Source organism: Podarcis filfolensis (assembly GCF_964270895.1).
Source record: "Podarcis filfolensis genome assembly, chromosome: 1".
Lineage (NCBI taxonomy): Eukaryota > Metazoa > Chordata > Lepidosauria > Squamata > Lacertidae > Podarcis > Podarcis filfolensis.
The window spans coordinates 60,840,355-60,858,522 of record NC_139604.1 but is presented as its reverse complement, the minus strand read 5'-3'; the positions used below and the strand labels follow the sequence as shown (position 1 = coordinate 60,858,522).

The 18,168-nt window shown below is 42.7% G+C and overlaps 1 protein-coding gene across 10 annotated transcripts in view; it reads right to left on the bottom strand.

Annotated features, from left to right (window-relative positions):
- Positions 1–18,168, bottom strand: part of TSPAN4 (tetraspanin 4) — a 500,953-nt gene that overhangs the window by 202,539 nt on the left and 280,246 nt on the right. For 7 of the 10 annotated variants that reach the window (XM_083587762.1, XM_083587759.1, XM_083587758.1 and 4 more), the window contains one exon: positions 6,577–6,656. The exons of 2 other annotated variants lie outside the window; for them this stretch is intronic. In XM_083587762.1, coding sequence (XP_083443888.1) covers positions 6,577–6,639 — 63 coding nt within the window. In that variant the 5' untranslated portion in view covers positions 6,640–6,656. Of the gene's footprint in view, positions 1–6,576; positions 7,732–18,168 lie in introns of those variants that run through there. One more of the 10 variants, XM_083587754.1, reaches the window with a different exon arrangement.

Genomic DNA, 18,168 nt, shown 5'->3' with positions numbered 1-18,168 from the left:
CTTCCCCCATGAGGTCTCTCAGGAGCCAAGTAATGTCTCACTATCACCACCCAGTGGTTACATTCAGGGGGAGGTCAGGGAGCACATCGAGGACTGAATTCTTTATCCATTCGGCAGCCAACCAGTTATCGGTTTTAGGATTAAACTGCCCCTACAGTTAAGCACACATTGGAGTGCCTCTACTTTTGGAGGCTTTTCCTCTTCCAGAGATTAAGGAGCTCGGCTGTGACATTTCAACACAAATCCTAATAAGGGCAGCAGACTGGCTTGCCATCTTAAGAGATGCAAAGGACAAAATCCCCCACAACCTCCTATTCATTCTGCTTGCTCTCTAAGATGGAAATAAGGTAGACTAGACAAGTGGCATTGATTAAGGCACTGTGATCTACATGTGAGCTCTTCTCAAAGTCTCACTAGTGGGACATGGGGCAGAACTGATGGAGTGTTTTCACCTGGACCAAGTCCCACATAGTTTGTGCAAATTATTTAGGAAGGAAATGTTATATTTTCCCTTCAATTACTTCAATTGCCAACAGAAATGATAATCCAGAGTGACACAAATCAGTATCCTCTAAGAGCTAGGGCAGGGAAGCAAGTATCTTGTGTCATTGTGATGGGTGGGAATGTATTTAGGCCATAATTCCACATTTAATAATGTAAAGGCCCCTGCCCAGTACAATTAGACAAGATGCTCACTCCCTTACCTACCCATGTAAAATATGCTTCCCCAGGGACCCGTGTAATTAACAAAAGAGGCGCACCAAATGTCTTAGCACTCTGCACGTATCGCACCCCACCTCCCCTTGCTGTGGGATCCCCTGAAGTGAAGACTGAGGAGCAGCACTGGGTGTTGATAGCAGACTTTGACCTCACTACAACAGGATTCCCACACATACCACTTTATTTTCTTCATAAGCATAGATGTGAAAGGAAGCATAGGGATGCCTTCAAGGAACTATGGGTGTGGGTGTTAAACCTGCTTAGGAAGCCTTCCTCATCTCTATAGCTCCACCCCATCATGGGCTCTATTTACTGGTCTATAGTGTGACAAACTGCATATTTGCCAAGATACTTTGTAGCTGGTATCTGCTGAAATTGTTTGATTGTATTTAGGAAACATATACTGTATCAACTTCCTCCAGATTCTGCAGCAAATTATTTATTGATACTGTGCTTCAATGTCAACAACTTGTCATTCATGTTAGTTGAATTAAGTGACTAAAACTGATATGTTTTTCTTTATCGGAACTAGAGAAACAGCAGCACTGCATCCTCGGGTTCCATAAGTTAAACATTTTACATTGCTTAAAATGTAAATGTTTGTGGGGTTAATGCATTAGTGGGTAGCATGTTATTGTAATGACAAACCCTTTTCCACAATAGGCATGTTTCAGGAAGGAGGGAGAAAGCAGGCAGAGGGAGCCAGGGTGATTGAATGGAACCATGTGGAACTATGGTGACTTAGGTAAGTTGAAGGCATATGGGTTGAAAGCCTATTATCCACTACAACCCTTAAATGCACAGCAGGTGGTGCTATACAAGATCAATAGCACTTTTCTTTGATTCTGCCCTGAGGAGACTGGTAGGATCTTAAACTGTGTGGCTTTTAAACTCAGAATTGTAAGGAACAGCAGTGTTCAAGTTAGACATGGCTCTGATGCAAAATATTTGCCTGCCCCTAAAATGAGGAAAACATTATATCACTGATCTTGCACTTGCATGTCTATTACGTTTTTTACTCAGGACGCAAGGGAGAAACGTGCTAGGAGGAAGGCTCACTTGGCAAATACACACCGTGATCAGCTCCCACCCGGAAACCAATGTCCCCACTGTGGAAGGACGTGTGGATCCAGAATTGGCCTCCACAGTCACTTACGGACTCATTGTTAAAACCGTGTTTATGGAAGACAATCTTACTCAGCTACGAGTGATCGCCAAAGAAGAAGAAGAAGAAGATTACTTTTTTGTCACCTTTAGCAAGTGTGAGCATGATAGTCAGCAAGACTGTGTCAACCTTCTCACCACCTGTTGCTGGAGCAACCTGCTGTCACTCTATCTAGCTCTTCTTCAACTGTCTACATCCTAGCACTGATACTGTGTGTCCACAAACAGATAGATCGGTAGCTCCCTTGCTCCAAATTCAAGTGAGCCTATAAATCTCATGCATCTCTAAAATGTGCACATATACACAAAATAGATGCACAGCAATTAATTAGCTCCACAATATGAACACTACAAATCCCGCAATGCAGTGTACTTCAACAACAAAACAATTCATCCTGCCAAATTCTGATGGTCTCATTGCCCTATGGTGTGTATATGATATGCACATATTATAAGGGCTTATCCATGCCAGAGTTTAACATGTAGTTGCAGTTGTTTGCATTCCCATTTAATTTGCATCATCCACATGATGTTTCCCACAAACATAAGGTACCCTTCTGGTTTTCCCATATAAATTTTCCTAATCAAGGGATAATCCAGTAAATTGGGGGGGGGGGATGACTCCAAATTACTTCATCTGGGGCAGCAGATGCATTACTTTCCCCTGTGGGTGGATCAGATTTCCATTTTTGCTGCTACCCTTTCCATGCCCCTACCCATCATCAGTTCTTTCCTGGTGGCAATGGTGTCTATCTCCAATGAGAATAACCACAGCTGCATATTTTTTCTTGTTTTTGGACTTGGTGTTCTGATAGGAGCACTCCTAAGGAGGTGGCAGCTAATGAAAATAGCAGCAAATACCAGCAGCAGGTTGCCGGCTTGGACAAGAAAAAGAACAAGCTGCAAACAGCAGCCTTTGGGTGTTGGAAGCCATTCACTCCATGTCCACTACTTTCAAAAACCATGTGGGGTTCTTCCCCTGCCTGCTCAGCCCTCAAGTGATGGGAGAGTGGCTCATCTCCCCTCACAGGCAGAGAGCCTGAAGAGAGCTGTAGCTCAGGGAGGGTGGCACATTCACATCCACACACACACACACTACTCGTGAGATAAAATGGTGTTCATCTGTACCTGGCCCTTCTCTCACACAATTTCAGCAGTTTTAGGACAGACACACACCTCTCCATGCCTGTCGTCACATTTCCCTGTATCCTGTAGCTTCACACCAAATGAACAATTAGAATTGGATAGGAAACCTGTGGTTATCCAGATGTTGTTGGATACTTCCCATCAGCTTGAAGCAGCATGGCCATCTTCAGGGATGATGGGAGCATCATCAGATGTTCAGCAACATCTGGACAGCAATTGGTTCCACTGAGGTGTCCATTTCTGGAGAAGGGCCAGTGTTAGACCCTTAGATGGTATCTCACAGTAGAAGAAGTTCTTTCAGATCAAGAGATGCTCAGCAAGGTGCAAAGGTCCACCCTTGGCTACAGTCAACATGAACGAGTCCCAACACTGATCTACATATCTCAGTGTTCTTGACTCTAACTGGGAGCAGCACTGCATACAGCAGAGGCAGCCAACAGTCCCTTGCCAGGTGTCCTGGACTACAGCTCCCATCAGCCCCAGCCAGCATGGCAAATATTCAGGGACAATGGGAGTTGTAGTCCACCATATTTGGGGGCACCATGGTGGCTACAATGCACACAGCACTGCAGGACACAGTAAGAGCATTAATGGTGATTGCTGTTCTAAATTCAATTAATAACATAGCAATATCAATACAGGACAATTATATACATTTTATTAAAAAAACAGATTTGTGTCTTTGATATGCATACCTTCTAAATATGCATATTTTACAACAATGGCTACTCACTTGAGCAGAACCTGTGAGCTGGCTAGTGAGGAATAATCACTTGTTGTCTGGAAAGTGGGAGGTGCACCCTCTTCCTTAAATGATGGGGGTAACTGAAAGTATAAGTATTACATTCTTGCTCTCCACTGTATCTTTCCACTTAACATGAATTGTGGTGGGGTGAGGTGGGGGGCAGAGAAGCAGCCCTGATAGACTGAAGGTGTTGCTTCTGTTTGAGCAAAGAAGACTTGCTTGATTGGGGACAAGTGATTTTGTGGTGGGATTTTGAGTTGCATTTGGTGAAACAGGAAGAATGTGTTAATATATGACTGACCGGGGGTGCATTTAAGAACACAGGATATATCTAGATTCTTAAAACATTGATAATTCCAACTTTTTGATGCTAAGGAAAAGAAACCCCAGAGGTTTACAGATAAACAAAAATGGAATAATGAAAATTTCCGCTCCTCAATTGGAAACTAGCATCATAAATAATTTATTGTATGCTCTTCACATCTAGTCTTGGGACACAGACAGCTCATAACTCCTGCACTCTACTGACCAAGACCTTGAGAATAGGAAGAATGCAAGAAAGACGGTGGTGGTTGTAGTGAGCTTGTTCAGAAAGATCATAATAGCAATTACATTGTGAAATATCCCAAGGAGATGTTCTGCAGTCATCCCATTGGAAGTGCACACACGTTGCAAGCAGTAATTTCTTTTAAAAAAATATGTGCATGTACTACAGTGCAGGATGGATGGAGAGAACCTGCAGGGAATGTCCTTTAAGGCTCTGCCGTGCATCATCTTAAGGGTGGCTATTCATGCCAGCCCTCTTGTTTATCTTCTGCATATAACATTTTAGCTGGCTGGCTGAGCAAGAAACTCCACCAGAAATGGACAAAGCCTTAGAGAAGTGGATGGCTTAAAGGGACAAGAGAATCACAGTCCCTGACTTGTCAGGAAGCTTTGGGGTAAACTGGGATAAACACCAGGGGATATTTAGGATCCCAGCAGTGTGAGAGAATCAGGAACTAGAAAACAGACTAGTCGGATTTGATATTTTCTTTCAGCTTATCCGAGCTTAAATGGAGTTCACCTCCTTGTGTTTCAGAACTCTCTTCTGGAACTGAGCCAATGCTGAATATACGTATATTTGGTCTGCAACAGGGGGAAAGCAGGGAAATAGAGGGGAGTGTTTTAAGAAAGGTAGGGTGGTGGGTGAAGCCAGCCCAGCCTTAAATTTTAAGTAGCTATCCATCCCCTCACCTCTCCTCTCCTCCCCACCCCCATGAAGGCCAGAGCTATCTCCCCATCCTCTTCTCAAACCTCATTCCCTCTGTCTATGATGGCAAGAGGAGTGAGAAAACAGGGAACGTGACTGGGCAACTATGGTGCCACTTAGAATTTACTGCAGATTGGGGTCAGGCACTGCCAGTTGCTGACCCCTACATTCCCCCCCCCATTTCTTTAAACACATTCTGATTAAATGAGATGAGGGCTAGTTTACATGATTTTTTTAAATCATTGCTTAGCACTTCCCTAGCATAAATGAGGATGCCACACAGTAGGAATGTCATATGCCATTGCAACCTGCAAAAAAAAAAAAAAAAAACTTCACTCTCCACATGCTGGCCCATTGGCACCCAAGCAAACATGCCACATAAGCCGGTTAACAAACCGAATCACACTGCTTTCAGTCAGGCTGTGTTAATACAGTGCAAGGCAATTCCAGCGGCTTTTGCAAAACTTCTGATGTTCCTCCAAAAGAAAAGTTTACCCGGGTCGTTCATGATTTTGCACCAACACAATCTTCCTTCAGAAAGCAAAATTCTTATCAGATTTGCATCTTCAGATACTTTCCTGGGAATAAAAGTTAACGTGGCAGCTTAAAGCAGGGCTAGGAAGTTGCTATCAGGGTGTGCAGCGCTCTCCCAGCAAATCTATTTCTGTGATGCAAAGTCTCTGCTCAGTGCAGAAAGCTGAGTGCTTGCCTGCTAACCTACTTTATTCCAGCTGCAGTATCACTGTTATTAATGACACTGCCAGGCATAGGTGGACACCTCATCACGTGCACTCCTATGATGTGCATATTGATCCAGACAATTCTGTGTCACAGAACAACAATATCATAACAAGAACCACCTTTACAACAGAGAATCCCTCTCCAAACCAAGCTGAACTTAGGTTTGAGCATGCAGACACCTTTAAGTGGAACAAGGGCAAACAATGAATTCTCAGACTCCAAAGCAGTATCTAAACATGCATGCATTTGAACCAAATCGATAAAGAACACAGGAAAAGGGGAACATGGGAAACATCTATATTTTCTTGGCCCTGTAACAACTCATCAAGCAACTTAAGAGTTAGAAAGAGGGAAAGAGAGCCTTTCTGCACATTAGATAGAGAATGAAGTGGCAGAACTCTGGGCAGTACCACTTCATGGTGAAAGTGGGGGAGGGGGGTTCCATATTTTTGAATGCTCCTCACAAAAAAAGGCTCTAATATGCAAGAAACTCAAACATCAGAGACAGAAATATGTGGAACCTTTCTCCCTGGTCTGTTAGTGGAGAAAGGAAGTTGCTTTGTTTTATTCTTTTCTCCAGGACAGAACATTTCAGGTCTATGGAACTCCTCCTCCTGCAGACTGAAGTGCAACAGTCCAGTTTTCTGCTGCCACCTCAGCCTACCACTTCATTCTGCATCAAGTGCACAACAGCACCCAGTTCTTCACTTTTGCCATTACACACTGCCCTGAAGTTTGGAGGAAAGCAAATCTATAGAATTTAGAGGCAACCGGGGGGGGGGGGAATCGCACCTGCACACATACTCACCCAGAAGAGGAGGTTGAACACAAACATGAGGTACTTAATGCACTGCAGGCAGTTGTGAGCCATGCTGCACCTCTTCAGTTCTAGAAGAAAAATAAAGGAGAGATCCAAGTAAAAGACCACATACTTGTTCCCCTTGGGGGATGTGTACTTAGCCTTGGTGGCCTTAGGGCCTGGGTTGGTATGGAATCCAAAAAAAGAGTTGCTCGCGGCCCCAAACTGGCCGCCATACATGCTGCTATAGCGACGGAAGGCGCCATTTGGAAAACTGTAATCCTTGCTGTCCAAAGAAGGGCTCCTGTGATAGGTTGATTCATCCGTGCTAGATCTGCGCATGGTGACGTCAAAAGTGTTCCGCAATTTTTTACTGACAATGATATTTGTAGGTTTGTTTTACTGGGAGTGGGGGGGGCAGGTTGCAGGTGGTTTCCTTTATTTGGTTTCCCCACCCCCTATTGCTTTCTGCCAGCTGTTCTTTTGCCTACCATCCTGACAAGGAAGTCAAAAAATAAAAAATAATAATAATAAAAAAAAGATTGTGCTGTCAATGGAGCCAGTTGGCTAAAAGAAGCCTGCTCAGCCAAGAGTTAGAAAAACAACACGCTTACTTGTTGAGAAGTCTCTCCTGCACAGCAAACATTCTCTTTGGTGTCACAATCGCCCCCTCCCCCCTGCTATCAAAAAAAGAAAAGCAAAAGAGAGAGATACTATACCCAAACAAATTGTTTTGCTTTGGTTTTTTTAAAAGAGAAAGAGAGAGAAAAGTGATCTTGTTTTTGTTTTATCCCAAATGCCATTTAAAGTCTTGACTCCACACTGCCTCTCAAAAACCAAAAACCAGGGATGCTGCACGGAACGGAGGCTAAGAACAAGAGGGATTATCCAAAAGGCAAGCAGCTCCCGTGCCCGGCTCCTCTTGGACACATTGCTTTGCCCAGAGATGCTCAGTTCCCTTTAAATGATCTCCCCGTCTCCCTTCGCACAGAGAAAGCCCACGGCAGGAAGAAAGAGCGACCCGTGCTTCATTCACAGCGCTGTCACTCCTTAGAGATTCCAATCCAGTCATGCTCTCCCTGTGCTACTAACACAGTCCCAGCTCTCCTGGTCCATTCCTGCATCTGAAGCGAGAGGCAGGAGGAGAGACGCTTTTCTTTACTGTATCTCATGAATGCCTGCTCAGCACTCTCTCCGGCTCATGCCCCCCTCCCTAGCCAATCAAATTTACTCTCACGCTACGCTACTCTCCCTCCCTCCCCCCTCCATCACCTTCTTCAAAAAAACAAAAAACACTTCCCCTCTGTTTCTTCACAGCAAATCCAGCATGAGCTGCTTTTAACCAATCGGTGCACAGGTGAAGAAACTACTGCATGTGTCTCCGGATTTAACCAGAGACGTCCCCAAGGATAATTGCATTCTCACTCTGTCCGGTGTACGGGGTGGGATTTTAATCATCCCGGCTGCCATTGGCTCCTTAGATTTATGGTCCCTTAGGAAGGAGCCACAGAATTTACAGGTGTTCTAAGTGTAATTGCCCTCAAAAGCAGGGAGCGTATTAAGTCTTGTACGAGGTGTTTTGTTTATGGAGGAAAGACTCCTAAGCTTCCCTGGAGATTCTGCTTCCCTCTTCATCCCCCATCCCCGCACCCCTAAACTTCAATGGCATGCCTGGGCAGCTGCTGAGATGATCCCTTACTGTGGGAAGGTCTGTGTTTCACTTCTTCATTGTTCTGATCCAACACATCACTCACTTGATTGTCCTGACAGCTAAGTTTCTCTCTCAAATAGCCCCCTCACAGCAGATTCCCAGAACTCCCAATTCAGTGCAAAAAAAAAAAAAAGTGCCAAAAATTGCTCTGGAAAAATTGCTCTGAAAAATTGCTTCCTTTCCTCACTCTGGGAAGCTCACCCCGTGACCCCGGGCCAGTCACCATCTCTCAGCCTAGCATACCTCACAGGGGTGCTGTGAGGATGACATGGGGGTGGGGCATGCATGTTGCCTTCAACTCCACGGAGGAAAAACAGGTCATATATGTTATAAATGGATCAGTGAAACAAAACATAGAGACTGCATGCCACCTCCACTATCCGACTGATCCAACAAAAACCCTGGGTTGGCTATGTGGACAGGACAAGCATGGGTGATACTATTTTGGGCAAGTGAGGGTCGGAGGTGGATATGCTCCCCCCTTATATAACTAAGGTTGGACGCGGGTGGCGCTGTGGGTAAAACCTCAGTGCCTAGGGCTTGCCGATCGTATGGTCGGCAGTTCGAAACCCCGCGGCAGGGTGAGCTCCCGTCTTTCGGTCCCAGCTCCTGCCCACCTAGCAGTTTGAAAGCACTCTTAAGTGCAAGTAGATAAATAGGTACCGCTTTATAGCGGGAAGGTAAACGGCGTTTCCGTGTGCTGCGCTGGTGCTGGCTCGCCAGAGCAGCTTCGTCACGCTGACCACGGGACCCAGAAGTGTCTCTGGACAGCCCTGGCCCCCGGCCTCTTAAGTGGGATGGGCGCACAACCCTAGAGTCGGACACGACTGGCCTGTACGGGCAGGGGTACCTTTACCTTTTACCTTTATATAACTAGGAAGGGGTACTTCTAATACTGACTGCAGTGGGTAGTCTCTCCATTTACAGGTTAGGGAGCCTCCATCTACACCACCAAACTGGCCAGGTCCGGGGGGGGGGGCGGGGTCCTCTTCCATCTGTTACTTAATTCAGCAAGCAGTAGGGATTTCAGGCTTACATGGGAGGAAAGATTATCTTATGGCCAAGGCCCAGGCAAATGACTCGGGGAAAGAAAACCAGATCATGTTCTGCTGCCATGATGCCACATTTTGCCAGTTCTCTTGATTTCATCACAAACAGGACCATTGCTGGTGCTTCCATAAAGCTCTAATGAGCTAGAGACACTAAAATAAATCATGAACATCAAGAATAGCCCAGACCTGCAGAGAAAAGTGTGGGAAAGCCATACAGGGCAAAGCAAAACCATGGAAAGTAAACACACACACACACACACACACACACACAGAGAGAGAGAGAGAGAGAGAGAGAGACAGACAGACAGACAGACAGACAGACAGACAGACAGACAGACTTCTCTTCGACTTTCTTTGATTTCTTTTTCTTTTTGAACCGCTGGAGTCAGCAATACTATAAACAGCTTTCTAAGCTTTGCCTTTATAGTGAACAAAAGTGTAGTGCTGAATTCTTCCTTCTCCCCCCTTTTGTTCAGGGCATTTCACTAACGTTGCATGCATGTCCACCATGGGTGCTATTTTTTGGCAAGTTTATACAAGCTTCAGTTGAGAAACTGTGTCTTTGCAGTTCAGTCTGCGTGGTGGGGACAGGCACTGAATATGCACAGCTCATAGTCCTATGGTGTACTAATGTCCCTCGGGATTAGGAATCACTGATACAATACACACATCACATGAAATATATCATTGGGCAGCAGGAGGAAGTGACTGGTTAGCAATTTAAACACCTGGATGCAGAAAGAACATACACAATCTGAAAGCAGATCTCTTTCCCAAATCATCTTTCTTGGGGAGGCAATCAAAGAGAATTTGGCTTAATTAAACAGTAAAATAGAAAAAGAATAGAAGATAGAAATATTGAATTGTAGAGTTGGAAGGTACCCCAAGGGTCATCTAGTCCAACCCCCTGCAATGCAGGAATCTCAGCTAAAGGATCCCTAACAGATGGCCATCCAACCTCTGTCTAAAAACCTCCAGTGAAGGAGAGCACACCACCTTCTGAGTTACTGTTCCCCTGTTGAGCAGCTCTTACCATCAGAGAGTTCTTCCCAATGTTTAGTTGGATTCTCTTTTCTTGTATTTTGAATCCATTAATTTGGGTCCTACCCTCTGGAGCAACAGAAAACAGGCTTGTCCATCTTCCACATGACAGCCTTTCAGATATTTGAAGATGGTTATCATATCATATCATATCATATCATATCATAATCACATCATACATCATGGTGTTGCAAACCATCTCTGCAAGGTCATCCTTGCAAGGCATGTACTTGTTTGAACTACAAGGAATTTATTAAAAAGACAGGCAATCAGCTGTTCTCTCTTTCCCCAACCCAAATGGTCTTATCAAACACAAAGATAGATACTGGGTGGGATTAAAACTAATGAGTCCTATCAGTGGAAGCCCTGTGGGCTACTAGAGCTCAGCATGTTGTCCAAACCCAATCTTGCAGTTAAGCTCTCCCCTCACTAATCATGAGCTGGGGCTAGAAACAAACCTTTGCTACAAATCTACAACAAGCATTTGGGTTTTATCTACTTCCTAAATTCCTCTTTCAAATCCAACAAGGCTCCCTGTATACCTGCCTGCCCCTTAGCAGCTTCCCCTGTCCTTATTTGGTGTCAGACTTTTCCGCTTTTTCTCCAGTTGCCTTAGTACCACCAGCAGGTGACTCCTTATTCTATCCACCCTGATTCCGTTTGTCATCTGTAGATTTAACCAAACAGTTGCCAGACTAATCTTAGTGTGATCCTTGTAATTAGCAGTTGTTGTTTTTTCCTTATTCTGTCACAAACAGTTTACTGGATTACTGTGATCCTGGCTCTTCATTTCACTGTTAATTCTCTATACATCAATTGTTAAGTTTTCCCCATGGTGCACTGTGAACCTTGATGCAAGCCTGAAACATGTATAGTTCTGCCTGTTAACACATGTAGTCACTGACAGCAGTAGACACACAGTAAGAGTTCCTGATATATTTCAGTCATATGTCTACTCTGACAACGCACATTACACACTATGCACCATCTCCCTCAGAAACACAAAGATGATTATTATTTCTAATGAGGAATAAGCAGCCCTTGCAAATTATCCCTATAAAGAAGCTGAAGCCCTGCACTCATACTAATATCAATAATAAAAAGAAGTGCATATCACATTTGGCTTATTGTGCAAGCCAATTTCTGCTCAGAAGATTCTCATTGTTAGATGTTTCTATACTCCTCCTGCATGCAGTTACAGCGGCAATGTAATTTATATGCTAGCCATCATGCATGCCGGTGCATCTTCTAACCTGGGAGATCAGCTAAGGTTCAAAGCAGCAGCAATTCAAAGGTACACGTACGGTACAAATGCTCTCACTGTCTAGTACAAAGCATTCAATCAAGCACAAAAATCAGTGTTAACTCTCAATAGGTACTATAGTCCCCGAGACAGCAACCATTTTCAAGGAGTCTTAAAAGCAGAGATTTCAAGGTGGGAGTAAAGAATGGAATTCAAACAATACAATATTAGCCTGCAGAAGTAATAGTCCTATGCTACCATCTCCACAATGTTTATTGTCCGCTCCAGTCTGCCTTTACAGCAGGTTGATTCAAAGTGACCTCTGTCTCCCATAAACAAAGCAAGAAAAATGAAACAGAGCTGTTATACACTGCTGAAGTTTCTATAAGTAGCTACAACTTCTGTTTCGCACCAACACAGGGCATTTTCACAGGTTACACTAAGAAAAAGAATCTCCCATGCCCTGCATCCTTAAAATAAAAGAAAAAAAGATGAGCAATTGGCAAACTATGTTTTCTTTTTAACAACCCAAAAAGACCCTTACTGTGAAGCAAAATAGGATGCTTGTGCATAAAGGAAGATAACCTGGCTGTAGAGACTTCCAATGCATGCATGGGAATAGAAGATCTCTGCTGGATCAGAACAAAGGCCCATGTAGTCCAGCATCCTGTAATCACAGTGGCCAATCACATGCCTATGAGGCTGGCATCCTCTTGGCCTTCGTAGTACCTTTTCTTACCTATGGTATACAATCTATCTTAGCTTCCATTATTGTGGTTTTTAATAACCTCCAAGCATTCTGGAGAGATTTGACCATATTGTCTTTCTCTTTCATTTTACCAATCCTCTCATTTTTGAGATGCTTCCTCTTTTGAAGTCAAACATTTTAGCAACTGTCCACTTACATAAATGTTGCATTTGATAGCACTGTGGTCACTGTTTCCAATGGTTCAACCACACTTATATACTATATTGCAGCAGATTCTGGGCACCATTTAATATCAAGTTCTGAGTTGCCACCCCTTTGGTTGGTTCCATGACCAATCAACTGTTGTAAGGCATCTTTTACTCTCTTTACAATCAATTACTCTCATTATATATAAGGGTCTGGTGACTTCTGTTTCAGTGTATCTGAAGAAGTGTGCACGAACACGAAAGCTTATACCTAAAACTACTCAGTTGGTCTCTAAGGTGCTGCATTATAATTTTTAAATTCTTTTGGAAGGATTCTTTTAAAGACTTTCTTAGATCATATAACTTTTTTGAAGACTTGATTCTTTTAAGGGAGTTTTTAGGTTTTTAAGAAGAGTCTTTTTCACTATCTTTTTAAAGAATTGTTTTAATTTATTTTGACTACGACAGACCAACACGGCTACCTACTTGATTCAAGGCATCTAGATTATCAATAAATTGTACCTCTTTGGCATAACTTTGACACATATCTACCCAGTCTGCGTGGGATTGCCTGAACCCATCAATTACTACAATATTTGCTTCTTTTGACATCTCCTTGATGTCATTCTCCTTCTCAAGATCACACTGGGCATTTTGGTCAATGGGGTGGAGGGGCAATGATAGCACTTTCCCAGTACTAAATTAATACTGGGGACTTGAATCATCATCCTTGGCAATTATTTGGAAGAGTTTTGCTGCCCTGCAGTTTCCAGCTTGTTGGGCTCTATGTTTTCTTTGATGTACAGGGTGACACCACCTTCAACATGCCTGTCTTATAGCGTTTGCATCCAGAAATAATCATGCCATACTGCTTTTCTCCATTCCCCAGATTTCCATTATACTTGCTATTGCTATGCTTTCCTTTAAAACCCAGTCCTCCAGCTCATCCATCTTGGCTCAAAGGCTTCTAGAATTAGCATATAAATACCTATGAATGGTGTCAGTCTCCAAATGCCTGGGCATATGCATTTTGCCTATCTGTGATTGGGCCTCTTTGAACTGCTGTCATATCCTTCTGCGCATTTGTTGCCTGGTTTCTCCAGTTTGGACATTTGTGTGTGTGTGTGTGTGTGTGTGTGTAGCAATCCTATGCATTTTTACAAAGGAGTATTGGAGCTTACACCTACTTTTCCATAAGGAAAAGTTAACAAAGCAATGACAACCACACCAGTTTGATTAATTCTCATGATGTCATATAATGGAAATCATACTGAACTGAACTTTGTTCAGCTGAACAGGTTATTAGCTTCCTTGATGAAATTCCTGGTCTGAGGAATAACTTTTAAAAATTAACTTTGGCAGCAGCAGATTTTATCCGTGCCTCATTAAAAATGTTTATTCCATTTAAAAGTAGGTGGCCAGTGTGGCAATAAGCTCAAAGAGCATGAATTTGATGGTAAAGCACATTGAAAAATGATGGGCATTCCAAACTATAATCAGCTTATAAATAAAGTTTCACTGGAGCAGTTAACATTAAAATGGAAACATGAAACAATCTAGTGGTTTAGTGAAGACTATCTGAAAGAAAAACAATACATAAAAATAATACTAAACATTAACATGAAAGAAGAATGCACTGGAATCAGAGGAAGCAAACCCAAGAAGCCAGCTGCCTAGAATGCAATCAGCACTTCCCTCTTTCTTCCTGGATGTGGCTTCTCTCATCCAAAAATACCTTCAGAACACAGCAGGGGTTCTTTTTCTCCCTGACAACTCTGAAGCCACTCAAATGGAAGAAAAGAAGTTCCCCTTCTGATGAATATTCACAGAGGGGTGTTTGCTTTCCTGGGATGCTGCACACAAGCTTCTGTATGCAGACTCATGGTTTTCCATGCATGCATGCATGGCATGCTTGGTTTCAGAAGAAAATGGCAAGGTTCACTGCATGTAAAGAATTTGGTCCGAGGAATGTAATACGCTATATATAAATTGGTCACATATAGACATGGAATCTACTCTTGCTACATATTGTACTGTAGTACACACACAGCAAAACACTGGTGTATTTAAAAAAACAACTTATTAGATAGCAAGTATGTGTTTTGGCCTCTATTAACTTTAGTTTCAGCTTTCCTGGTGGAAAAGAGATGGCTTCTTCATAATTACAAACCTTGCCCCTCTGTGTGTTGGTAGGGAATAATTCTTTGGAATCAAGACAACACAAATAGCTGCCAGGGGCAGTAAAAAAAGAAGCAAAATGAAGTGACTTAAGTCCATCTCTCTTACACACACACAAAGCACTGGAAGTGTTCCTGATGAAGGTGAATAAAATAAACCGACATTTGAACCTTGTTGAATGCCATCAGTTTGGTAATCTCAGAAATGGTTTAGGCCTCTAAACTGGAATTTTAAATGGCAAGATGTAAATTAGGTCAACTTCTGTCACTGGTTCCATCTATAGAATATTTCCTTTCTTAACCTGGATTAATGTATGGGCAGAAAAATGAGTTTATTCATTCTCCTGGTAGGAAGAATTGTGTAGTTGGTTAGAGGTGTCATACATGAAGGAAGAGGGGGAACACACACACCCCGACACAGCTACACAGGTATGGCAACCACAGAATATATTGACTATGCATATTTCGATCAATCGTTAAACAGAAAAAAGTAACTCATGAACTAGCACTAGAGCAAAACATATGTGCAATATATATTTCATGTGTCTGGCCTTATATAGCTACTACTTTCACATTTTTCTGTCCCCCAGCGCTGGCCACTTTAGGAAAAAATCTTAAATTATCAACATTCTGGAACAGAGCATATTTCTTCTTTTGACAGTATCAGTACAAATTGTAAAGCAAAAAAATTCACCCAAATGAATGGAAGTTACAGGAGAACAGTGTTCGGTGGACTGGGGCCATTTTTATTTTGAGACAACAATTTCAACCCTTTTGGGGTGGGGACCTATTTTGTGGCCAAAAGGTAGGTTAGAAATAGTCATACAATGTCCTGTGCATGAGGAAGTTTGTATACTTTTGCCATGGAACTATGATGTAAAGAAAGTTAAATACACATGTGAGAGATATGACGATTTTCAGAAGTTGAAAGAGGAAGAAGAGCTCATATACCTGCCATATTCTGAGTTTTGTTTGTTGGTCTGCCAACCATGTAGAACTGACAGCAGCCCCAGGGAGACACACAACTCTCCATCTCACTGCAGGTGCTATACTAAAATGGCAGCTGGGTCAGTCCCGTGTGTGACACAGGGTACCCATAAGAATGCTTTCAAAAACAGAAATACAAAACTTGCATCCAAAACACTTTTACATCTGGAAAATGACCACCAAATATTTCCTAACCTTGTTGAAATCAACATCAACGTTCCTTTTCTGACATTTACATCCGAGGATCCAGCTTTAGTGCAGGAAAGTGCATCTTTGCAGTTTCAAATACAGGGCAGTTTCTATAGACTATACATATTACAAGGTGGGGTGGAAGTGTTTTGCTCTAGTAATAGTGAAGGATTCAAAGTCCATTTCCCTCTGCTGATTTCTTACTCTCTTCACATTCTGACAGGAGCTGAATGTGTGAATACACTTCACTGACAGGTGTGGCATGTGAGAGGATATAAAAGCTCTACCTGCGGATTTGATCTGTGATAGCTCATGCACCATGTGAAGTTGAATCCATTAACATTATGAACATTGAGCTTCTTACATGTACTGGTTTATGAATTTGTTTTTCAGACCTAAATTGTTTTAATTGTAAATTGTTTTTAGTATGTTTATACTATAAGCTTCCTTGGAAGCCCTTTTAACAACAACAAGAACAAAACAACTATTATTTATTATTATTGTTGTTGTTGTTGTTGTTATTATCTACTTATACCCCACCCATCTGGCTGGGTTTCCCCAGCCACTCTGGGTGGCTCCCAATAGAATATTAAAAACACAATAAAACATCAAACATTAAAAACTTCCCTAAACAGGGCTGCCTTCAGATGTTTTCTAAAAGTCCAATAGTTGTTTATTTCCTTGACATCTGATAGGAGGGTGTTCCATAGGGTGGGTGCCACTAATAAGTAGGCACTCTGCCTGGTTCCCTGTAATCTCACTTCTCGCGGGGAGGGAACTGCCAGAAGGCCCTTGGTGCTGGATCTCAGTGTCCGGGCAGAACAATGGGGGTGGAGATGCTCCTGCAGGTATGCTGGGGCAAGGCCGTTTAGGGCTTTAAAGTTCAGCACCAACACTTTGAATTGTGCTCGGAAACGTACTGGGAGCCAATGTGGGTCTTTCGGGACCGGTGTTATATAGTCTCAGTGGCTGCTCCCAGTCACCAGTCTAGCTGCCACATTCTTGATTAGTTGTAGTTTCCAGGTCACCTTCAAAGGTAGCTCCACGCAGAGTGCACTGCAGTAGTCCAAGCAGGAGATAACTAGAGCATGCACCACTAACTAAGGGGCAGTCTATAAATATAGTAAACAATAAACACAATCATGTCTAACATATTTCCTACAGTAAGCAGGCCCTTGCATGTTATGATGAGAGAAGAGATTCTATGTCAAATATGTGCCATAACTTCATACTTACCTACCATATCAGAGTCAGACATTGTGTCTCTTGGGATGAGTAAAACACTTCTTGCCTTTTGTATCTGCTCTTTCTTTTGGGCCAAGAGAGCTAACATAAGCCATGCCACCACCATTTTATTTTATTTATCTGTCTCATTAAAGTTCTCATCCAGCAAACAAACTGCAGTGAAAGAAATATGTTCTTTGGAACACTGCGTCCAATTTCTGGGAGAGAGGGAGATGGTGCTAGCAGGCACGCAGGCACTAAAAGGACTCTGCAGGAGTAGTGGTCAATTATTTAAGAGGCCCCAAAGACTACTTTTTATTGCAAATTAAATAAAAAGTACTTTGTGATGACATTAATTTCATATAACACACCTTTATCAACAACAACAGTATTCAAATGACTGCACTCTGGATGGCAACAGCTCAAATACTGGGGCAAGTGGGGAGAGGCAGAAACACCTTGTTGTTTTTCCAAGAGAGGAAAAATCCACTTTAATTCTTGGCCAAAAGAATTATGAGCTACACTTCTGAGTATTCATGTTCCGCATCCACAAAAGGGAAATAGTCAATTGGTACAAAAGGTAAGGATCTAGAATGGAGGGTATGAGAAATCTAGGTTCAGATTCAAAATTGGCTAAACTTCCTTCCTGGGTTTGGTAAATTAAGATTGGTTCACACATCCTTTTTCCTTAAGTTGTGAAGTCAAGCTGACATTCCCACTAGGTTTGGGTATGCTGTATGGATCTTGTGGATGTTTCGTTCAGATCACACTCTACTAGATTTTTGGCAAGAACAGGCACATGCCGAGTGGTGACCTGATTATGCATGGCAACATTCACAAGCCTAATTCAACACACGGAAATCTTTTTAAAAAGTCAACTTGCATTAACTTTGCAACACAAAAACCACACGAATTAGCTTCTCCCCAAACATCACTGCAACATTTCCCACTCTGTGGCTGTCTTATTCACTCTGTGAAAATGCAGGACAAAACCACTTTGATCAGATGCTAACAGTGATGGACCACAGTGTGCTCTAGAGCAAAACACACACACACACACACACACACACACACACACACACA